Here is a 26,029-nt window from a genome sequence, read left to right on the forward strand (position 1 = left end):
TGCTAGTGATCTCGGCTGCCAGAAAGTTCTTTTACTGTGAACGCAACCCGGTTTTACATCTCATTGGCTAGAGTCTTTTAATACCGGTAGTGCCACCTTACATTAATTTGCTAGGTCGCCATCCCCATAGAAAAATTTACTAATAAATTTAAAAAAAGTTTATTAAAAGTGAATTAACCAAAGAAATCAGTGATTTGAGTGTACAGTAATAAATTTTGTTCGGTGATATAATGTGCACTACAACATGGAAATAAATGAAAACATAGATTGCCACTGCGATAACACAACACATATAAGTGCATGCACATTCTTGCACTTGTGTAAAGCTTGTAGGATACAAGTAATCCACAGAAATGTAATATTAGTGTGCAAAAGCTAACCTAACCTGTTATTAGTATTTATGTTTATTGAACACAGTGTTGTGACAAATGAATAAATGTTAGCAGTACTTGCGTTTCTCAAAATGTAAACAAAAGCAAGCATGTGTATGAACTTAAATATGTTGTGTTCTCACAGTTGCAAACCAAGTTTTTATTTTTTCCAATCTTGTAGTACACATGACAATACCAAACAAAATGTATTACTGTATACGCTCAATATATACTCAAATTACTGATTAATTTGGTCGATTCACTTTTAATAATCTGTTTTTAAATTTATTAAAAAATTTTCTAATAAGGCTCCGTGAATTCTGGCAATTCCAGCGAGGGACAATTTCTCTCACTCGACGGCGTCACGTGACATAGGCGCATAGTGAATACAGGCACTGGCATCTTGCGGATAAGAATTAAGGAGTGATGACAATTTTAGCTCGATTATAAACTCATTTTTTTTCAAACAAATAACGATAATATTTACTTTTCATAAAGATTAAAAATATTTTTAACATTTGTCAAATCGTAATTTTTAATTAATCCTCTATAAAAAAATTTCATCAGTCTCAACCCATCATGCAATTAATAAAACGGTTAGCAACAAGAAATCTTTCATGAAAAATATGCTTCACTTACCTTAATACAATCCAGGCTTGTTCCTCAATATTTGTATCCTCCTCTAATCCCATCAGACCATTGTCTACTCTAAGTAGTAAAAATATAGGTCGCAGGAAATTATCGTGATTATTGGATACATGAAAAGGTGTGTCAAAGCTCCATCTGCATGGCGAGAATATTTGGCTGAACGTTCTGCTGAGCAGTGGACACTGCCAAGCTACTCTAACCGAACAACTTTTCTCCTTAACTATTTCTTGTTTCAGGATGCTGAGTAATAATTTACATTTTATTATATTAATCAGTTATTTAAATTTAGTCTGAGTTTAATCCGTTATTTTCAAAACTTTATAACGTTATTAAAAATATTGTACATTCGCTGTGTGGACAACGTAGCAGAAACTAAAGCTTTGTATTGCAAGTGGGTTTGGGTATCGAAGTTCCGATTACTGCCACTTGCCACATTGTGCACACAGCGAATAATTTAAATAAAATAATGTAATAGTATCATCATTGAAAGTAATATTTTAACATCGTAGTACCCTACATAACTTAAACAATGTATTATTTCAAAAACTATAAGGTATTAAAAATAACGCATCTTGGTGTTTACAAAATATGTTATGCTACTAGTAAGGGTTAAGTAAAAAACTGAAAAAGGACAAGTATATATTGCGGTTAGTAGAAATTTCACATGTGTAAGTAAAAGTGTATGGGTGATTCCACCGTAACTGACTCAGACAATGTCTCTGTTTTGGATGCACGTAATAAGGGCAAATACATTGCTATAAAAGTCAATATTTATGTAAAAAGTGGCGCTCTTTTTATTTTAATCATAAAAATGGCCTTTAAAGTTACTTTATTGATCAAACTTACGAATAAACGGTTGAAAGGTCCTTTCGGTTCAGGGTCACTTTTCAGTTTTAGCACCTATCAATCCTCGCTGTGCGAGCATTGAGCTTGTACACTCCAACTGCGGGTACAAGTCAATAACTTTGGTGTTCTCACGATCTACCACCACCAATATTACAACAGAATTCATTTATTAACAATTTGAGAAGTATGCATACACTTTGGTCCATTGAGGAAGGTACTTAGGATAAAAATATCATAAAAAATAATTTTTTCAACAACTTTTCCGTTAGGTCCATTTTTAAAGTCATTTTGAGCCAGTTACAGCAGAATCACCCATATATATGAGTCATTCTACAGAAATCGGCGTATCTTAATGGATTAAAATTTGTATGACAACCTTATTATTGTGTTTAAGAAAACTAGGTGCATTACGGGCTCTTATAAAATCGTTGAAAAACCGACGCTGTGACGCACCGAACAAAATTAAAACTATACCCTTTCACTTATATCATCTACAAAACAACTATGTTTTAATCCATCACCTTCCCAGGCGATAACCGAACGCTATGAAAAGATACGTGACATTCTTTAACGTTACGGGCTCTTAGTTTCTATTTTGGGAGATCGAATTCACAAACTTGCAAGACTGTAGCACTGGCTTATCGGGATGAAAACGTTGGAAAAAAATTTCCACAACATCCTCGACCTCCATAGAATACATACATAACGTCCAAAGAGAAATTCGAAAATTTAATGGCGAGCTTTCGTGAGAGCATTTTCTGTTTGAATATTACTTTTCTCAGAGTCAGTCCAGCAACTTAAAAAGCATCTAAGCCTTGGATGCAATTTTTTTTGGTGTTCTCAAATATGTGAAAGTGTTGTTTGTATTAATAACTTTAAAATTACATGTCATATAAAAAAACTCGTTACTGTCTAAAGTGTTATTTTATTACTTACTAATTATTAAAATAACTATTCATTCATTTCAATCGATTTAGATAAATTTGATTTTTAAAATGTTGCGTGCAGTTACAATTTTAAACTTTGCACTTGATAGTACCACCTACTGCTCGCTAGGTGGCAACTACTAGTTTCTGACAGACATTGCAAGTAAGAAAGTAGCTTATAGTATATAAGAAGGACTGCGTGACCGCTTGAAATCATCTACCCGGATCATTTGATCATAAGCTAAAATTAGGTTCACGCTCGCTCGACGAGAGCTATGCTACAGCAATGGATAGAGCACTAATTAATTTCAATAAAACGCCAATGTTCAATATCACGTTAAAAAGGGACCATGGTAGTTCACCTAAATCCGTCGTTTCACCTAATGCCACTGTAGCGGAGTGGGGGTACCCTGTCCAGTTCCCTCCAAGTGAGAAGGTGTGTTCGGTCATTTGGATACTTATGTACATATATTTATTGTATTATATATATACATAGATGAGATATATAGATGGTATCTCATATATATACATATAATTTGACGAGCCCAGAAGCAGCCGACGCGATTTAAACTGCAGATGGTGAATCACTGATCGGGCTATGATGGTTAAAATTTATGAATTGCGTCCTCAGACCTGAAAGATTCGTCTTGATGATAACGGAGCAGTCACTTGGGTTAAGCTGCTCTGTTCAAAAGAGCCGACGCGCAGGGGCTAGGGCGAGAGTATTCGTTTTCCTGATACCAGTGTAATCGCTAAGGATAACCTGCTTTGTGTGCAGCACACTTGACCTGCTGGCAAATGATATGAATCATTTCCTTGTGGTAGTGCCAGACTTGGGATCTTGGTCACTTGGTGAAACAAACGACATCATGCTCTTTTCATCAAACTGAACCTGGTGCCAGGGGGGGGGGTGAGGGTTATTTTCCTGGTGATGATCCAGTTCAGTCACTTAGGCCAGTGTATACTCCGTTTAGCAGGCTGAACTCAGTCTATTTTTAAAAAAATCAACAAACGTCCAAAAGTATTTCATCTCTGGGATGAAAGTGGCTGTATTAAAAACACATAGATGAGTTTTTTTGTCAAAATTTATTAGCTATGAAAATAAATATTACAAATTGTAAGAATACAGCCCATACATAATCTTTAAAAAATATTAAAATATACATCAAAATTTAAATAATAGTACGTAGGCAATGTACTGTAAATCGTAATAGTTAAAAAAAATGAATCGTACATAGTTAAACATTTTAGAAGACATATTTCTCAACTTATTTAACGTAATACACATTTTGAAATAATCATTGAATTATTGTGCACATCACACAAATTATCAAAAAATTGTTCAGAAAGTGTAACAGTTTCAAAATATTGCAGTAACTTACGTTCTAAACATCATAAAAATGTGGAGTTACATGATTTAACAGTATGCAACAGTGTGCGCAACAAATAATGTACCCACCTTCAATAATAGTCAACATGCAATACTAACATGCATCATGCAACATGCAATACCATATAACAATTGGTGTACAACTTCAATTTCCATTCATTATAACATATAGAAAAATTGAAAGAAAAACAATAATAAAGTGGGAAATGTATCTTTTTAACACTACTTATTTAAAAAACAAATTTATAAATTATACGGATGAAGTATTTGCATGTTATTCACATTCGTCACCTGGATTTTCTTTTAGTGTTAAACATGTGGTAAGATGCCACTCTTCTTCAACTTGTTCAAAGACATACCCATCGTATCTTCCACCATTGCCAAGAAACAAAGAGAAATCCGCATTAATAATAAAAGTTTTTGCTGTAGAATAATTTGTTTTGTCAGCATCCAATATCACTTCCGATGCTTCTTTAATTCCTAGACCGTGGTCTGTGACCTCTGTGATTATGTGAATGGGGCCTTCGGACGTTGTTGTTGTTTCCAAGCATTCGGTGTTTATTCCTAAAAAATTATGAATAAACCATCAATTGTGGATTTGTCTTGATTTCACGATAGTAAAAAAATTGTTATTATAATGTACGATTAATATGTAGAACCTGATATTTTATTGTATTTCGATAATTACTATGTATTTTAAATAAAGAAATAACAAAAAGTAATAAATAAATAATTAAGGACTTTGAATTATAATATATTAAATACGAGTCCCAGTAATCTTCACATTTTTAGTTACGGTGTATCAGTACGCCAATTGTGATGTATTTAATTTTCATTTAAATTCGTCTTTTATGTCATTCCCCAAGCTCCTTAACAATATTTACGATTTCATCAGTTGGGACAGGAAAATGAGTTACTAATTCGAGAAAACGCTAAGAAGGGTTCCAGTTTATCCGAGTGTTAAAAGAAAGGTACCATTTTGGCCAAGCGCTAAACAGGTACCGATTCGGCTGAGCTTTATAACCGTTATTTTTTATTCGCACACATAGTAGTTTTAACTACATTTTATAATTATGCATACCTTCGAAAAACAGCTCGTCATATTCGGGAAAAAAAGACAATTCACCCAGAAACTGTTCAAGTTCGTATTCACCCTTATCTCATTTTTTCCATGCTTCTTCGATATCTTGGATTCTTTGAACGCTCAAAGGCTTTTGATATCTCATATCTTGAGCTTTAAAATGCAGCGATTGGAGCAGTTTTACTCTTCCTTGAAGATTTACTGTAAGTAAACCTATTAAAAACTGTTGGATCGTTCCTCTAATTCCGATCATTGTGACGAGCCATCGGTGGTAACCTTCAACGTGGTTGTTCGTTCTGAAGGGCACCCGGTGGACGCTAAAATTATCTGCTTGAGTCAACCACTGGCTGGCAAAGTAATCAAAAAATTTTGACAACTGTATGTCAGTCGGAAATCTGTGTAATCTTTCTGAATCTATCAACTTGAAACCTTCCGTTATTCGGTGCGATAGTAAAAGAGCTAGTGCAATTAACATTTTTATTAGTTTGTGTTTTTCTGGATTGACTTGCTTTTGATTTCTTGACACAGCCACTCCTTCTGAACGTGCATGTTTGTAAACAGCCTGAAATACCCAGAATCATTTTGTTTTTACAGTAAGTGTGCATATTGTTAGGGATATATGTGGCATTCTACCGAAAACGGCATATTTCATGTCCCCATCGATTACTACGTCGTTTACAGAGATATCGATCTGGAAACTTTTTAATTATTCGAGGGATGTTAACTGTTGAAGGTGAAACACAATTTAGATCATAAAAAAGTATTCCTTTAGTTTGAGATGCAAAAATGGAGCTAAATTAGCGTTACGGGCTCGTGTGTCATTCGAAATTTGCAGTTTTTACGACGCCTGGAAGCAAGATATGGAGTTTTTAATTTTTCCGCGGCATGTGATCTTAAAGTTATTAACGCAAAACACATTTTCACGCATTTTAGGGAACTAACAAAATTGCAATTAACACTAAAATAAAATAATCGTTGTATCAATTTTGTTTGTGCGGATTCAGCAGAGCCCGAAAAATATTAAGGTCACGGACAATATGAAAAAAAAAATTTGGCAATTAAAAGTCCATTTAACACGTTTGTCCATTTCAACTATTACAATTTGCCGGCTTTCGTAGAATGGCCCACGTATGGTTAATATTATAGTATTTGGGTTCTTCCAATTACTTTTCGCTGACGGGCAGAAAAGTTTTGTCGACCCTTCAAGCCCATAGTACATTAAATTTCTGCTCAAGGAGAAAAGTGATTTCGCTGGCCTAAAGTGTACCTATCGGCGAAAAATTATACTTTGTGCTCTCGTTAAAAGAAAATGTACGAGTCTTGGGCACAAAAATATAACAATCACGTCCTTCGGGAGTTCAAATTTTACTTTGTGCCCTAGTGACGCAATATCGGAATAGTAATGCGAAACAATTACTTTACCCGCCCACGAACGCAAAGTGCGACCCAAGGGCGCAAAGGACTTGCCGGAATTTCACCCCATAGTAGGAAATAGTTGTTTTCCAACTTTGAAAGGCTGGCGTGCCCTCAGTAGGAAAAATAGCGTACATGTGCTTCCGATCAAAGAAGCTTAACACTTACTTGCGCCTTGTGGAACAGGCAGCCGATTTGTGAAACACCGGGAAAAACCTAAGCGAGAGCGTTTTTGAGTGCAGTCTTAAAATCTGAGACGATTTCTATGGGTGTAATTGTAGGAAACCGCTCCTTAATAGACTGAAGTATTGCCAGGTACGATATAGTTGTTTTATTAGACATTAAAGGCCATGCAACTGGAACAACCTAAAAATTATTTACAAAATATTAATTTTGAAAAATGTTTTTAATACAATTAAAATTAACTGGCCTATCTTTTTGTTCAAAATCAGTCATTTGGAACAATATGGAGTAAAAATTGCCAAAATTTTTTTTGCACCAGACTTGCAGTGTGTCTCCAAAAATTGTTTGTTGTAGCAAAAGAATTATATTATTTACAGAACATATGTTTCAGGAGTAATGAGCACTCTCTCTCTCTCTTTCTCTCTTAATGACCGTATTTCAGTTATTATATAATTTAAATCCACGCACCGTTCCATTGCTTTTAGCCATAATTGTAAGGAATTGTCCTTTTTTGTAGTCCATCTTTAAATGTAGTAAGGCATCAAATGTGCCATCGAAAAAAAGTCGCGTTTCTTGAAAAACTTCCAAAACAATGGATCAAACCACAGCAGATGAATTACGCCATATCTGCTTTGACAGTTGTTGTTTCAATTTTACACCAGTCCTCGCCGAAAACGTACGTCAAAGCAGAGGCATCTTTTATCAAGCTTTCTCCTAGATCATCCACTGTATTTGTGTTGTTGAGCTGCCCGACATTGTAATACTTTTTTCGCTCGTTGGCTCGATGGCGGTACATTGATGATTCCACTTCTACTAGCGGACATAGAGCAGCTCCTTTTACATTTCTGAAAAATATTGATAAAAAAAATTGACGTTAATAATTTTTTTTTTCTTTTGTTCAAAACGTGACTTCACACTCCTTATGTGCCAATTTTCCCATGTATACATCGCGCAGTCCAAATACAAACTTGGGGATTACCATACTACACCGATTACGTTTCATGAGTTTCATAATATATTCTTAGGCTTCACATCTGAGTCATATTATTTATTAAATCAAAAGCTTTTTTATTAAAAAAAAAAAATTGATGCATACTCTTGTCATTAAAATTAACACATGAATCCTAAACGAATAGGCTTCTCGCTTTTCGCTGACAACACTTTCTCGCTCAAACAATAATTTGATTATTATCAAAATTAGAAAAACAGTGAGGCTACTTCTTGCTCACGCTTGGTTATTCGACAATTGATTTAATTAATTATCATACAAAATTGAAAACTAGTATAGGCATACTGTTTTTTGGCCCTTACTCGACAAATAACTAATTCATTATCATATTTCAAAAACAGTTGGGCTACGCATTGCCGGCGCTTACTGGCTTAAAAACATACCGACATACTTATCGTTCAAAATTAATAAATACTTTGGTAACTAATTGCCGGCACTTGCTTGCCAAATAATTTTAAAATAATAGAAGTTATAACAATTTTTTTTGAAAAATCTTTATTTTTCGAATTTATCGTCTGTTCTTCATTTAATAACATTACATTTAACTTTTCTTTCGACATCATGCTTTTAACATAATGTTAATAGGTACAATGAGGTAAGGTGCGTTAGTTGTTACAGTTATTCTAACATTTAAATTGAAGTTATATAAAATATTTTAGAAAATCTTTTGTTCTTTAAAGGTTTTGTCTATTTATTTAATGAAAAATATTAATTATCAGTTTCCTCTCAGCATCTTAGTTGTAAAATAATCTTTTATGACACACAGGGATTACCTGTGGCAATTTTTAAGGCAATTGTATGATTGTACAATGTATAATCCAAAGTGCCGTCCCAACTTTCGCCCTCTTATACCGGCCTGCTATATCGCATAAAAGCCGAAGTCAGAGCCAGGCGTAAAGCAGTATAGTATAAATAATATTATACGTACAAACGGCAGTGGAAAGACAAAAGGATTTATTTTTTGTTTAATAATGGCCAAGGTTGTGATGCTAATTTTCGAATCAGCTCCTTAAAATCACGCATAGTAATACGTCATTGACGTAATGTACATACATCGTTATTTGGAAAGAAGTAACGACGTGGTGCACAATACATTATGGAATTATAATTACAACTATATAGAAATATATATATTGTGACGTTCCCTTTTGCGTCACGCTGTTCTTTAAGAACGAATAAACAAATAATGTGGGACTTTGCCCGGAAGGGAGAGTCGAGATGACGAGGGAGAAAAATGTCTCTACATGCGCGTGATGAAGCGATGTGTGTCGTAATTTTAAATCGTCTACGAGCTAAAAAAAAAAACACTAGCACACACTGTGCGGATATCCTTCTCCTCGGCCGAATGTAACACTGAATGATTTGGGAGGATAAAGGATGGGGAACGGGCACTCGTCACGGTGGCTAAGCCATAGATCGAGGAGGCCCGGAACAATATGAAATTCCCGTCCTCGTACTTACGACCTTGGCGTTATTGCAGAACTGGAACCAGCGAGAGAGGGCTCCACCGCCATCCGATGCTTCCCAAGACGTTCGACGAAAGCTGAAATGATACTTGCATGCAAAAACGCCAAATTCAAAGAAACAAGCAAGGTGGGATTTTGTTTAAGTACCAAGGCTTTATTATAGCAAATTCAACAATGCACATCTTTCTATAATGCATAGAAGTCACTACATCAAGCAAAACGTAATATTTAAACAAAGGCGGACAAAAGTGAGCGAATAGCAAAGAAAAGAAAAGCAAGCGCTTAAGCGATAACAAATATGATCTTAAGCCAAAATTATAATATGTTTGAAATAATAACTAGCGCGATGCATTGAAGCAAATTATAGCGGTGCATTTAAGCTACTCTAAATCAAGCATTGAAGCTAAATGTCTTGGTGCATTTAAGCGCGACATGAATATATGGCGGATTCCCCGTTGGCACCAGAAAAATCAAGTGTCTCGATCAAGCCAGTACCATCGGAAGAATGCCTGTCGTCGTGCGCTCGCCGTGCCTGGATGGTGCTGTCGGATCGCTTGCGGTAGGCGCTGCCGAAACCCATTTCCTATGCGCCGATTGGTAACTTGCGGTGATGGGCCATGCATTGAAGCCCGAAAGCATTGCGCTGCGCGCGGCGATCTACCTGCTCTCCGCCCTACGTGCACCTATTTAAAACACAATTAGTAGCAAGTACAGCGTTAGCTATCAACATAAAATGAGAACAAAAAATATTTCTACCTATAAACACAAGATATAATAAAGACCACTAATCACACATCGCTTCACCCATTATTAAGAATAAATTAATTAATTAATTCAAATTCGAGAGGCTAGTCGGTCACATTATATATATATATATATATATATATATATATGTATGTATATATATGTATATGTTTATATACCAGAACGACGTCATTACCTTTGAGCACACTCGTAATAAATACGCGTAATACTCTTAGAACTACGCTGGCGACATTGTCGAAACAGCTCGTCCTTAAAGCCTTTTTTATTTCATACTTCTCATTATCATACGCTTCGGGGGTGCATTGCTTTGGGTCTGTGGAATGAGTCTCATAAATAACAAAGTCCTGGTTCCTGACAAATTTGCCTTTTGCTGGGTATCCTGTTGTCGCATTTTTACATCTATAGTATCTGCAATAAGCAATAGCTGTACATAACAATAAACAATACATACACACTAGCTATAGATCTCACGAAGGCCAAAACGACTGATCCGTTCATGAGTATTCTTTTTCCGTGAATCACAATACTTACTTCGTTGCCTTGTACTCATTGACGTACTGAAATACATATCCGTCATAATACACAGATCCGTGTGATCCGCTCATTTTCGCAAAAAAATCACGAACGACAAATTAATTACCGTTCAAGTAGCAACACTGACTTGAATCCGGGGCAATAGAACACAAAATTTTTTAAAGAACGCTGCAACCTAAACGAGTTTTTACCTCCCGGTGAAAAGAGACAGATTGCGAATTTCATATCTGCGCTAGCGTGACGCTAATATTACGGAATCCGGACCGTTCCAAAAAGTGTGCTATTGCTATATCGATTAACTTATGGTAAATTATCGACTGAGTTCAACTAATATCGGACCAACTGACCGAAACACACAAAAAGACGTATCCTTATACAAGGAGGTAATGACAGATTTTTGGGAACAGTTTTTTACAGTAATTAATTATTCGAGCATCCGAAGTTGCATAATATAAAAAAATGTTTACAAAAAAATGTCATTACCTGCCGATCTACATTAGTTGCATCGATTCCTCGTGTTTCCATATGAATCAATCGATATGTATCGCATTCTAAAAAAAGAACGCACATGCTCCTAGTATGTCGGAACGCTCCGAAACGCATATACAGCGTGTAGTAATTACGGAATCACTCATTCTTAATGCGCTGATGAATGTAGGTGATTTATGGGCATACTTTTAATATAACAGCTTCTTCATATCAATGGAACATGTGAAAAATTTTTTTATTATACATACATATAACGTAAAGCTGAGTCACCATTTTTTACATACAAATATCCTACTGCTTGCAAAATAAAGTAGATATTATTGACATAACGTAAAGAGTCTGGTTGAGCGGCACCGTCATTTTTGGTTGACACGGTAATGTAAAAAATTGTATAAAAAATCAAGACACCGATGGCTTCATGTTTAGCGTTCTATGTCGATTACATAGCTGATGGGCTGAAGGTGGAACATCATCGTCGTCCGCAGGTCTCGGGGGAAGGGGGGTCAACTCCTGGGTTAGATTCATCCCAAGAAATCGCTGTTGGAACAATTGTCGAGCAATAGTATCGAGAAAAAAAACGTTGTAGATCTTGTGTAAATACATTCTTTAGTTTGGAAAATCGTTTTCTTTTACCGCAGGTGGAGAGTGTTTGCGCCCTGCAGATTGAAATACACTTTTCCGTCCTAGGGTTTAAAGTAATTTGCGAGCACAAATTGTGGTCACGGGCCCAAAATATCACTTTGCATCCGTGGCAAACAATATCCAAGCAGGAAATGAATTAGGGATCTGATCAGTCCCTGATCACGCTATCCTTTTTAGTGATCAGGTCCTGATCACGCTTGTAACGCTTATCTGACCAGGTACTGGTTAGACAGCATGATTTTATACTTACTTATTCTGACCGCACATGCGCATTGCTTGATCTATGAATCTTTGTCATCTGAGTTATAGCCATCTAATTTGTCTATATGATTTTTATTTTCTTATCTTTATTATAAATATAAGTATTTGTACATGTTTTGTTACACATGGAAAATTATTTATAGTAATGCACATACTTTTATAATAAAGGAAAATTATTTATAGTAATGCCCATACTTTTATAATATATACAATAAAATCGTTTTAATAAGTAATATTTTTCAGCAACTCATTCAATGCCTTATGAGTAATTTTTTTATTCAATGCCCAAATCCTTATATTATCCTTTATGGGGATATCATTTTTGTATGTATAATTGCTAGTCGGAATTTGAGAATGCAAATTAGAGTTTATTTGTGAATCGCTTCTATCAGAACTTTCAGACTCACCAATACTTTCTTCTGTTTCAAACGTGTTTTTGTTTGAATTATCACTAGTATTAAAACATTCTTTAGATTTGGTTTTTTCTAAATAATTGTCCGGGTTAACGTCAAAGTTACACTGGGTCTTATGAGATGGATTAAAATATTTATTTTCATTTCCATAGCTGCCTTCAAAATACGTATTTTTGCACACTTTGTAACTGTTATTGGTGACCTGTGATGTTTTAACGGTTGTAAACGTAGTTGCATTTTGTGCATTAAGTAAATTAAATATCTGGTTTTTTTGTTTTGATGTTATTTTCAAAATCATCACTGTCACTGCTATCACTACAAGAACCAACTTTTTGAGTTAACCTATACTTACGGACTCTATATTTGGTAAGCAAAGACTTTCTTTTTTTGCTGTCCATTTTTTAGGAATTGTAGTCAACTTAATAATTCTTTTTTTATTTATATTATAGTTGTCTTAGTTTGCTTTTAATCATATATTTATGAAAATTTGACTTATTTTGGAGCAGTACCTTGGCTGTCTGCTAGACACATGTGAGTATGCAAACACACACATATATATATATATATATATATATATATACCAGACGCTCTAAGGATGAAATCATGCTGGCTGACCAGTACCTGATTAAACAAGCGTTGCAAGCGTGACCAGGACCTGATCACGATGACTGATCAGGCCCTGATTTGAAATAAGGATGTCCTCATTTCATTAATATCGTTCTCACCTAGGGCACAAAGATACAACTTAGATATTATTCCCACAACCCGCAACCCAAAACCCAAATTTTTATTTACAGTGGTGATCAGAAAATTATGAAAAATTATTATAGTTTTCATGACATAAGCACAATCGCTGCCGAAGATATTTTGGGGCCAGAAGGACTGCTATCCCCGGTTAGGTGACACTTACGTGGCTAATTCTATTTCCTCTACCGAGCGCAGTTAAAGTCCAGATGTCCCGAAAAACGCCTCGACGTAGGAAATAGTACATTAAGAGGGGCTGCCGACGGGATTCAAACATTGAAGGTATAATCACGATTTAAATCTTAAACCAAAGACAAATTTTACAGTCTGCTGTGTACTAAGCAAATATGTAACCATTTACTAAGACCATTTTTTACCCTAAAATTAAATTAATAACGTAACGTAGCAAATTTTTCATGGCAGGGGATGATTATTTTTGGATGAAACTTCTCATTTATATCTATTAAGTGTCATTTTTATTGTGTATCATCAAAAAATCTTCATTTTTGATGAAACTGTATATTAATGTTGATTCAGCCACATTCATTATTAATTTATCAGTAAAGGTTAAGCTTAGGTACATACTATCAACATATCGAAGTTTTGGTCATACAAAATTGGTTAGAATGATAGCTCAGAGTAGCACTACGACAGCTGACCGCGCAACAACACATATTTCCGCGCGCCAGCAATAATGAGATTAGAAACATACGGAACAATAAATTAATCTCATTATAACGACCAAGTGATCCAAAAAATACGTGATGAATCTCTCCCAAAAGCTTTCAAGGGGAACATCCCCGGGAGAAAGCTCCTCCACAGAGGCGAAATCCGCAAGGATGAGTGGCAAGAGCCAAGAAGGGCAGGTTAGAAAACCACCAACGACCGTTAACAATGAATCTCCGAAAAAAAGAAATTCAAGCGTCCTAAGCAATAGCGACGAGAGGATAAACAAACTTCGGGCTCTTGAAGCGAGCAGCCTGGATAACAAAACCAAAAATATTGTACAAAAAATATTAAACCCTACTAGTAAAACTGAATATATACCAAACTTCACGAGACTTAACAAGCTAAAAGACAGCGTACCCAGCAGCCAGGAACAGAAACCAAAGGTAAATAAAGCAAACGCAGATATGGGCTCCAGCTCCGCTAACACAGAGACAGAGAGCTCTCCTACCAAAAGTAAGGCCCCCCCAATCATAATAGAAGGTCACACAACAAGAGACCTTATCTCACTCCTCAGGAAAGATAGGAGATGTGACGACTTCATCATCAAAAATACAGACAAAAAAAAATGCAGCATAAGGCCATCTAATGAGACACAGCACACTGAGATCACCACGATTCTCAAAGAGTGCAAAATCCCTTTTTTTACCTTCACTCCAAAAAACGCTAAAATGAAAACGTTAGTCCTAAAAGGACTCAGCAAAGAGACCAGTGAAAAAGAGATAGAAGAGGAATTCAAAAAAAAACAAGTAAACGAAGTTAACATAACAAAATTAACAACACTTAATACTAGAGATAAAAGATCCAAGATTTTTATGATACAAGTAACAGCAGATAGCAAAACTGAAAATCTGACAAACATGAAACACCTGCTATACCAGGCCATCAAATGGGAACCCTTAAAGAAAAAAGGACCCCCCCCCAATGCAAAAACTGTCAAAGGTTTGGGCATGTAGCTACAAATTGCTCAATGAGTTATCGGTGTGTCAAATGCGCCGATCCTCATGGCCCTGGGAAATGCACCTTGGAGAATAACGCAGATAAGTCAGTGTTAAAATGTGCGAACTGTGGCCAATCGGGTCACCCAGCATCGTTCAAAGAATGTACCAAATATAAGGAACAAAGCCAGATAAAAAATAATAAAAAGACCAACAAGACCTCAACAGCGCCTGTAATTAAGAGTTATGCAGCAGCAGCATCAACATATTTACACCAAAGAAACCAATTGAGCCAATATGCACACCCACAAATGCAGCAGCAACTACAACAACAACGAGACAGCCAGGGAAACATGCAGAACGACGGAGGCAATCCAATTACGGAGATAATAAGGGAAGCAAACAAGAACACAACAACACTACTCGATGAATTCCAACGCAATATGAATAAACTCATACTAGACTGCACGGCTAAAATAAACACCAGGATTGACAACATCTTGATACAAACTGAATACAACGCACAAAGGATAGAACTGTTAGCTGCCCATCTGGAGATTGAATGGCAGCATATGGAAGCAGAATAACTAACAACAGAGGAACAGTAATACTAGATTCAGGGAAAATAAAAATTATAGAAGCAAATATAAACTCACTTAAAACGAATTATAAAAGACTTGAAGTTCAAAAAGTGATTAAAAATTATGATCCGGATATCATATGTTTATGTGAAACAAAACTGGTTCCGTCCCTTAAACCTAATTTTAAGAATTATAAAATATACAGAAATGACAGGATTGTGAATGGAGGTGGAGGCACTGCAATTATGATAAAAGAGAAATATGAAGTGGAACTAATACACCTAAGCAAAAAATTGGATCTACTAGAATTGACAATAGTCAGACTAACTTTATCAAACAAGCAAAAACTCTATATCATAAGTGCATATGCATCCAGCACCAACAGAAACAAAATCAGCGCAGACTTGTCATCTCTCTTTAGTGATCTAAGACTCAACGAAACCAACAACTTATATGTATTGGCAGGAGATTTAAATGCTAGGCATCCTCACTTTGGTGATAATAAAACGAACTACCGTGGTAACAATCTAAAGAGCTGGGTTGATGACAACAGCATAATTTACAAACTTAACATAATAAACCCAGAATGTGCTACCTTTCCTCTTTCTGATGCATATCTTGATTTGATGTTCACAGACACAAGACTCAAAGCAGACAAACCACTACTAACAACCATAAATATAGACAGTGACCATAGGGCCACCCTAGCCACCATAAAATTACCTGATAATTATCACTTAGAAATAGATAACAATAAACCTATCTCCTACTTATACAAAAAAACTAACTGGAAAAAATTTCAAAAACAATTAAGTAAAGACTACTCTCTCAAAAAACCTGATAACAGGAACTTAACAAACGAGGAGATAGCTGACTTTATTAATCTAAGCCAAAGGATTATCAATGAAACAATTTCAAAAACAATACCAAAATATAAGAAAGCTGACTCTTTAGAAAAATTTCAATCACCCAAACTTGATAAGCTATACAAACTAAAACATAAACTACAATCACGTATACACAGATTAAGGGGGCTCCAGCGAGCACTGGTACCAACCCGAAAACTATTCGGTTAGTTGGTATCACTTCTGTGAGTATATATCTATATATACGTGTATACATAAGCGAGCACCATCATCTATATATATGATGTGTCCGTACCTATGGTAAACAAACAGCAGCTTTTGTCACATACAGAGCGTTTTATTTAGAATTAGTTTTTTTGTGTTATAAAAAATGAAAGAAATCACACATCACTGTAAGATCAGAGTCATCAAGACTTGCAGGATGCTGAAATGATTTTGCAACAGCAAAAAAGAAATAAAAAAGTAATTGATGATAACAAACAAAAATTAATATTATTAAAAGGTATTATTAATGATAAGATAATTTATAAAATGGCCAAAGAATCGATATCAATAGAAGTATTAGTAGATGCACATAAAAAAGATCCTACAAATGGCATCACCTCATTATTATCTATGAGTGTAAATAATAAAGTAAGAGTTACTTCAAATAAAAAAATTATTGACGCAATTTTTGATAAAATAAAAAGTAATTGCAGTTAAAATTTTTCAATGTTCTATTTTATTTAAAAAAAAACAAGTGTAAGTAATCCATAGGAGAACACGATTAAAAAAGAGTTACAAATGACATGAAACTTATGTAAGTACATGCAGTGTAATTCTGAAATATTCAAAAGCGCGCGCCTTACAAACAGCAAGATGGCATCCCGTCATGACCCTGCTAATTCAATGACTTGATCAATACTTTACAAAATATCTCAAATATTTCCAGGCTTACCTATATTTTTGAAGGTACCATCTGAAAGCTGAGATGTTTTTCTATAAAACAGTTACAGTCCTAACATGTAACTCCTCAATTATTGTTAGAAAATACCGATGTTTTCACGTTGCTCTATGAGAGGCTATGTATAATGTACGAACTTTGAGAGCAAATATCTCAAAATTTTCCAGGGTTAGAGGGGTAAATAAGGACACCGTTGGAATCAGCATGTTTTTATCTATCAATTAAGCTACCTGTGACCTCCTAACTCCTCCTGCTGGAGCCCCCTTAATAAATAAGACAGACTATAATAATATAATGTTAACACTTGACTTAAAAAACGAAATGAAAATAATAAAATTAAAAATACAACACGAACTATCAGCAATATCTAAAGCACACTGGAGAGATACTATAAAAAACCATAGATTATAAGGACACGGCAAATTTTTTCCCGCCCCTTAACAAGATTTTCAGAAAAAAAAACAACAACAATATCGATCACTTTCTGATTCAGGAAACTGAACTGAAGAAACTGAATGGCATCGATACCAGCAACCTTTCCTTGCAGAAAAACGAAAAAGACCAGATAAAAGTAACAAACACCAAAATTATGCCAGACATCATCGGCTCACAGCTGAAAAACATAAATACGGATAATAATCAGTACACGCCACTAAGAAACATAGTGAATAAGGAAGTTGAAAAACTAACACGACAAATACAACAAACTTACAACATAACCTATTTCAGTAACTCGAATAAGGCAACGAGCCCCACAAACGTAGCAGAAGCTGGCATCGACTTTACGAATACGCGCGCAATTTTAAAAATGATAGCTAAAATGAGTAATAAAGTCTCAGCGGGCTGGGACAGTATACCGAACCTAATTATAAAACACCTACCAGAATATATAATTAATGATTACACGATAATATTTAATAACGCATTAAACAATGGTTACTATCCAGAAACGTGGAAATTGGCTAAACTAATAATTCTAAAAAAATAACAAAGCGAGCCGATAACCATAGAAAACATAAGACCAATTAGTATGCTACCAGCCATAAGTAAAATATTCGAAAGAATAATAAATAATTCGATCCAAAAAATAGTAAAGGAAAAAAATCTAATTCCAGATGCACAATTTGGTTTTAAAAATAAACATTCCACTACACATGCAATAAACAAACTGCTAGCGGACATTAACTGGCATCTTAACAAAAAAAAAATAGTAGGCGCTTGTCTAATAGATTTAAAAAAAGCGTTCGACTCAGTCTGGCTAGCAGGACTTATATTCAAGCTAATAAAAAGCAAATTTCCTACTTATATGTTAAAACTAATAAGAAACATGATAAATAAAAGAAGTTTCAAAGTAAATATCAATAACAACACATCACAAAAAACATTCATCATAACTAAAGGATTACAACAGGGCACAATTAACTCACCCTTACTATTCAATATCTTTAATGCAAGTGTACTTAATATCTTCGGCATAAACAAAGAAAATAACCTCTACGGCATAGCCTTTGCAGACGATCTGATCATTTATTCCATGGATAAAAGCGTTAAAAAAGTAAATGAAATGATCCAAGATAAATACAATAAAATAAAAACTTTTTACAACAATTGGCTTCTAGATACTAATGCGAAAAAATGCGAAACGATACTATTTAGGGATAAACTAATGGGCGCCTCAGATTCAATAAAAAAGAATTGGAAAAACTTCAAAATAAAAGATCAAATAGACAATGTATTTATCCCACATAAAAGAATAGTGAAATACCTAGGTATTCACTTAGATGACAGACTTCACTTCGCAAACCATGTAAACATTCAAATCGAAAGAGCAAAGGTAGTATTCCAATCGCTTCACAAACTCTTTTACTCACCATATTTATGCAATAGAGCCAAAATAATCTCCTACCAATGTATCATCCGACCAATATTGACTTATTCATGCCCAAGTTGGTTTAACATCAGCGCAAGCATAATGGAGAAATTAAAATTTTTCAAAAGAAAATGCCTGCGGGTCAGCTTAAAAGCGTACAGAACTGCAAAAAGTAACTATACAAAAAGAATTAGTAATAAAGGACTATATGAAATGGCAAAAATACCGAGAATCGATGTATGTATGACCCAAATAATATTAATAAAAGAAACCTAAGTTACTCAACGAACATCTCCAAAATAAAATAAATATAGATATTTTGAAAAACTTTAATTATTATAAGAATGAAAACTAAAAAAAAAAAAAAAAAAAAAAACCTTTTTCTCTTCTCCTACTGTTATTATTTCTCTTACTTCTACTTGCTTGTTAACTTGTTAATTAGTTATAAGTCCTTTATGTACAAAACGAAGCGAAATAAGCACCACTAGTTTTTTATATTTTCTAGCAAAACAACAATATTAAGTAAAACCTTGGCTGCGACCAAGTAAAACAATATAAATGTAAACCGAAACAATAACAATAATTAATTACAGCGAGAGCATAATAAGCCATTCTGTATAAAATGTACACCTTCCGGCGTGCAAGGGTAATGTTAGGCGTTTTTCCAAATGTTTTTTTCACGCCTTGTAAGTACTTTATGTAAAACCATGAATAAAAAAAACTATTTTCAAAAAAAAAAAAGAAAGATAGCTCAATTTAATGAGCACTTTATTTTGGACCCGAAGGTTGTGAGTTCGAGACTCTCGAAGTCACTATTTTTCTTTTTTTTTTTTTTCTTTCATATTTTGTATTTAAATACATTAAGATATTTATTTCACGATGAATAATTAATTATAGGAAAGCTTGCATGCATAAAAGCTAACTCCAAATGACGTTTGATTGCGGTTCAACCAATACAGTTATGTTATTTTAAATAATATTCTACCTATAATCGCTTAAATCCCATGCAACTAATCTCCAATGACCCAATGTGCTTACTTGTAAACAATTTTGTTTATTCCCTACATAAAAAAAATCCCAAGCAGGTAATTCCCAATGACCCAAAGCGCTTGCTTGCCTGCACTTTATCAATATTATATAGCAAGATACTTCTGAGCTAAAAAAAAATTTTAGACATGTTTGTTTAAAAACCGTTGGCCTTTAAAAAAGTTTCACTTGCGATTCAAAAAAGATTTAAAAAGTATTCAAATGAAATTCTATTGCGATTCAACCACCATTCAATCGTGATTTGAATCTTGAATCTAAAGCAATTTTTACGAGCAGGTAATCCCTAATGACCCAAAGCGCTTGCTTGCCTGCACTTTTTGTTTAATTAACTAAAACAAAATCCCAAGCCAGTAATCTCCACGGATTCAATGGGATGACATACCTACATTTATTATTCCATATGTTGCGTAAAATTTTTAATAAATATTTAATAAATAAACAAAATTTGAAGCAGCTAATACCCAGTAACCTGTTGCGCTTATTGGTCCACTCGTTTTTTTTTTGTTTTTTTTTTTTAAAGTAAATAAGTATTTTACTGGAGGGCCAGATATGACACAGCCACAAGGCCTCAATAAAGTTCAATCTAATCTAATCTTATCCAACCGAACATCTCCAGCATGTAATCCCTAGTATCCCAAAGCGTCCGCTTGACCGCGCTTTTACTTATTTATTAAGTACTCAACATTTCGACAGTTTGATTCCAATAACTCAGAATGCTCGCTTGCCTTGGTGGAAATCATGACGATAATTTGGCCAGAAATTGGCCAGAAACTATCATTTATCGCCCAAATTTGTGCATAAGTCTTGGCTAGAAATCGGATATAAATGTAACATTTTTTTGGGCAATAATGTAACATTTTTTCTGTCCAGAAAAAATGTTGATAATATTCTCACATTTTGGCCATTATTTATGAATAAAGTAAGGAACCTAATAAGAAAAATATTTAATAATTTTAAACGTTTTTCATTAACATTTTTTTTGTACGAAATTTTTTTACTCGTTTTTTTAAATCTATTTTTCCAGTACAAATAAAAAAAATTTATATATAAAAAAAGCACATACGTGCATGCATAACCTCTACAGGTTAGTTTTTTATTCATTTTTTAAATAATTTTTTTTTTTTTTTTACTTTACAGCATATATCAATTTATTATGTTTTTTACAAGTATCAACGAAGAAAAAATTAAATCTTTTTAATTACTGAAACGTACAATACCGAACTCGCAAGCCTTTAAAGACTCGAGAGACCTAAAACACATACTTATGTAAGCACAAATCAAATTTTGGCCAATTTTTGGCCAAGTATAGAACATAAAAAATGTTATCATTCAGTCGATTTGATCTTCATAATTTGGGCATATTTTGGCCACAATTTAGGGGAATAAATTTTGGCCAGAAATTATAAACATATGTAGACTACAATCTGGCCAAAATATACAGGCCAGAAATTCTGTTTCCGGTTCTGATTTTTACCAGGGTGTGTGCACTTTTGTTTATTTGCTAAGTGTTTTACATTTTGAGAGCGTAATTTAATGCCAAGTGATCCGAAGCGCTCGCTTAGCAGCGCTAGTATTTATTGACTAAGTCTTTAATATTTTGAGTCTGATTTAAAGTAATTTGGAGTGCTTATTGTTCGCTTTTATTACTTATTGTAAACAGGTCGAATATTATATTATAACTGTATAATGCTTTTCAATTTTCATTATTACAATTATTTTTTTTATTATAATATTAATAATAAGTAAATTTATTTAATGTATAAAAGCGCGGACCGCTTTGTGCGGAAATATATGTGCGGACCAAGCGTATTGGATTATTGGAGTTACCTTTATACATGCAAGCTTTCCTATAATTAATGATTCATTATGAAATAAATATCTTAATGTATTTAAATACGAAATATGAAAAAAAAAAAAAAAAAAAATAGTGACTTCGAGGGTCTTGAACTCACAACCTTCGAGTCCAAAATAAAGAGCTCATCCATTGGAGCTAATACACTATTAAACCGTATTTCACAAAAACTTACATATTTTGATAGTATGTACCCAAGCTTAACCTTTACTGATGTATGTTGTCGTTGATTAAATTTTATTCTAAAGTTGGCATACATTGTACTCACGTTCTATTTTTTCTCAATTTATGAAAAAGAGCTTGTAAGTGTGCAGAGTCATTATAGTTACATAGGTTCAGCCTTCTTTATAGTATGGTGAGATTTCCTTTATTTTGATTAATTTTCATATTCACCGATATCAAATTGAATGCCTATCTACGCACTATACATATGACATTTTACGTGACATGCGGAATAATAAATGTAGGTATGTATTCTATTGAATCCATGGAGATTACTGGCTTCACTGAGCGACCCAATTCTTTGAATCAAAGAAAATTTCTTTACCCTCATTCCGTTAAATATTTTCTTTTAATTCAAACAAATTTAGTCGATCCAAAAAAAAATTTCGTACAACTAAATGAGAAATTCGTAATTAAAAAAAGAAAATTTTAATTTAATAAAATATTATTTTCAATTAACTTATATTTTTTTACTCATAAGAAAATATTTAACGGAATGAGGGTAGAGAAATTTTCTTTGATTCAAAGAATTGGGTCGCTCAGTGTTGGGATTTTGTTTTAGTTAATTAAACAAAAAGTGCAGGCAAGCAAGCGCTTTGGGTCATTGGGGATTACCTACTTGGGGAGCACTGCTTATAAGGCTGCTAAATTTAATATTATAATAAAAATTGTCTTATTACATATCTGATAGTGGATTTGTATTACCCACTGGAGCACGTAAAAATTGCTTTAGATTCAAGATTCAAATCACGATTGAATGGTGGTTGAATCGCAATAGAATTTCATTTGAATACTTTTTAAATCTTTTTTGAATCGCAAGTGAAACTTTTTTAAAGGCAAACGGTTTTTAAACGAACATGTCTAAAATTTTTTTTTAGCTCAGAAGTATCTTGCTATATAATATTGATAAAGTGCAGGCAAGCAAGCGCTTTGGGTCATTGGGGATTACCTGCTTGGAATTTTTTTTATGTAGGGAATAAACAAAATTGTTTACAAGTAAGCACATTGGGTCATTGGAGATTAGTTGCATGGGATTCAAGCGATTATAGGTAGAATATTATTTAAAATACCATAACTGTATTGGTTGAACCGCAATTAAATGTCATTTAAATATCTTTTAAATCTTTTTAACTGGACTGATTAATTATTTTACTTTAATTCGATGCAAGTATCTGTCACGAAAGATGTTAGAATGCGTAGGGGTTCTAAGTCAACAGAAAATTATAATAAAATAGAGAAAATTATTAATAAACAGTTTTAATGCCAAAATGCTTGTCTCCGATGAAATACCCATGAAAGAAAAGGTAGATAATTTGTATGTAACTCTAATTGTAATGCCATAATATTTTTATAATTGTGTAAATGTATTGAAATAATGTAAAGTATTGAATGTCTTGCTCTGCTAAAATAGAATCTACAAGATTTGATTTATTTCCTACCACCACTATAGAACATACAATATTTGTACTTTCAACATTACAGATATCTTGGACCGAGTATATTTTTTTAAATGAAAAACAATAAGTTTTAAGCGATGTATGCTTACTCTCTGCAAGGTATAGATTATAAAGGAAAATGTTGCTGATATTTTCTGTTATTCAAAAGATCATCTGCTGGATTTGTATGTCAAAGCTTATTACAAGCAGAGTAATATCCACATCCTTTATCAGCTGTACTTGGTATATTATACACATCATCCATGAAAAAATAATCATTTACTTTATTCCAAAAAAGCAATTGTTGTTTTTTTTAGTGATTGCACTATCACCAGAAAAATTAGGGAGTGCTATAGCATAGCAGCTGATAGTTGACTGTACTACATAAAAATAACGTCTTCCCTTATCATTACACTCATGCCCTGTATATATTTAATATTCTAAACCACTACAAGTAAATATTTATAGAGCTTGTCCAGTTACAATAAATATAAATAATGTTTATAGCCTCCAAAATATATTTGTAACACAAGGTAAACAAAGCACAATGAGTGAGATATGACAACTGAATGTTGATTGCGTGATTAAGTCAATTGCAAACTTCAGTGATATCGAAAGAGGCAAATAGATAGTTATAGAATGATTGAGTAGTAAAAACAAGAATTTTGATTTTTTCGCATTTTTCAGCAAGTTCTATATCACTGATTTTAAATAAAATCAGATGAAAAGACCGGAAAAGTAAAGTTGTTTTTTCGTTATTTCATAGTCACTATAATATATACTATCTCTTTTGTTGTCTTCATTAAAAAAAACAACAAAACTCAGCATTACTACAACGGATGATGGTGGAGGGGTCGATTGCTGAACGGAGTACACTAGCCTAAGTGACTGGACTGGATCATCACCATGAAAATAACCCTCACCCCCCCCCTGGCACCAGGTTCAGTTTGATGAAAAGAGCATGATGTCGTTTGTTTCACCAAGTGACCAAGATCCCAAGTCTGGCACTACCACAAGGAAATGATTCATATCATTTGCCAGCAGGTCAAGTGTGCTGCACACAAAGCAGGTTATCCTTAGCGATTACACTGGTATCAGGAAAACGAATACTCTCGCCCTAGCCCCTGCGCGTCGGCTCTTTTGAACAGAGCAGCTTAACCCAAGTGACTGCTCCGTTATCATCAAGACGAATCTTTCAGGTCTCAGGACGCAATTCATAAATTTTAACCACACAGTAAAAAACAAGAAATAAAGAAAAAAAAAAAAAATAAAATAAAAAAAAAAAACAACAAACCAGGGGGGATAAATGGGTCATGGGACCCACGGTAAGAACGAAGTTCTTTAAACATGAGATGAGTATAGACACAATTTCTCAGGTAACAAGGGGGTCGCCAGACCCACAGGAAGAACGAAGCTCTGTAAACGTTAGTACTGCATTCATGTTGTTTACTAAAACAAACACTTGAAAAACGAATAAAAAAAAATAAAAAAAAAAAAAGTTTACTACTCACGATGGTTGAACTTCGTGAGAACGTCGTGCATAAATACAGTACTCACGAAGTTCAACCATCGTGAGTAGTAAACTATTTTATTTTTTTATTTTTTTTTATTCGTTTTTCAAGTGTTTGTTTTAGTAAACAACATGAATGCAGTACTAACGTTTACAGAGCTTCGTTCTTCCTGTGGGTCTGGCGACCCCCTTGTTACCTGAGAAATTGTGTCTATACTCATCTCATGTTTAAAGAACTTCGTTCTTACCGTGGGTCCCATGACCCATTTATCCCCCCTGGTTTGTTGTTTTTTTTTTTTATTTTATTTTTTTTTTTTTTCTTTATTTCTTGTTTTTTTTCTTTATTTCTTGTTTTATTTTTTTTTGTATTTCTTGTTTTTTTTTTCATATTTTATTTTATTACATTTTTTTTCATTTTTTTCTTTATTTCTTGTTTTATTTTTTTTTTCCATTTCTTGTTTTTTTTTTTTTCATATTTCATCTTATTACATTTTTTTTCATTTTTTTGTATTTCCTTTATTTAATTTCTTTCTTATTTTCATATTTAATCTTTTTTTTTTCATTCCCCTTTTTTTTTTTTTTTATTTATATAATTATGTGACTTTGTAACATAATTAGTTAGTCGAATTCAAAATCTTAAAAACCATTGATACGTTGTGCAACTCTATCGTATATGTTTATTTTAATAATTTATTTATAAAATAATTTATTTATAACAGTAATTATTAGCATTACTGTAATGCCAACAAAAACCTCAGGTTTAATAAAAATCGGTCGGTATTTTATGCATCAAATGCATAAAATACAAATATTTAATGCGTAATAACGCGCCTTATTATGTTTAATCTACATAACCA

General features: G+C 33.7%; 1 protein-coding gene across 1 annotated transcript in view; it reads right to left on the minus strand.

Moving 5' to 3' along the window:
• LOC106642766 (peroxisomal leader peptide-processing protease) overlaps window positions 1–26,029 on the minus strand; it is a 97,112-nt gene that overhangs the window by 45,727 nt on the left and 25,356 nt on the right. The window contains exon 3 of the mRNA XM_089594546.1: window positions 1,011–1,259. Coding sequence (XP_089450672.1) covers window positions 1,011–1,259 — 249 coding nt within the window. The remainder of the gene's footprint in view (window positions 1–1,010; window positions 1,260–26,029) is intronic.

Source organism: Copidosoma floridanum, unplaced genomic scaffold (assembly GCF_036245765.1).
Source record: "Copidosoma floridanum isolate Cflo_tuat_1 unplaced genomic scaffold, Cflo_Japanese_pri ptg000021l, whole genome shotgun sequence".
NCBI lineage: Eukaryota > Metazoa > Arthropoda > Insecta > Hymenoptera > Encyrtidae > Copidosoma > Copidosoma floridanum.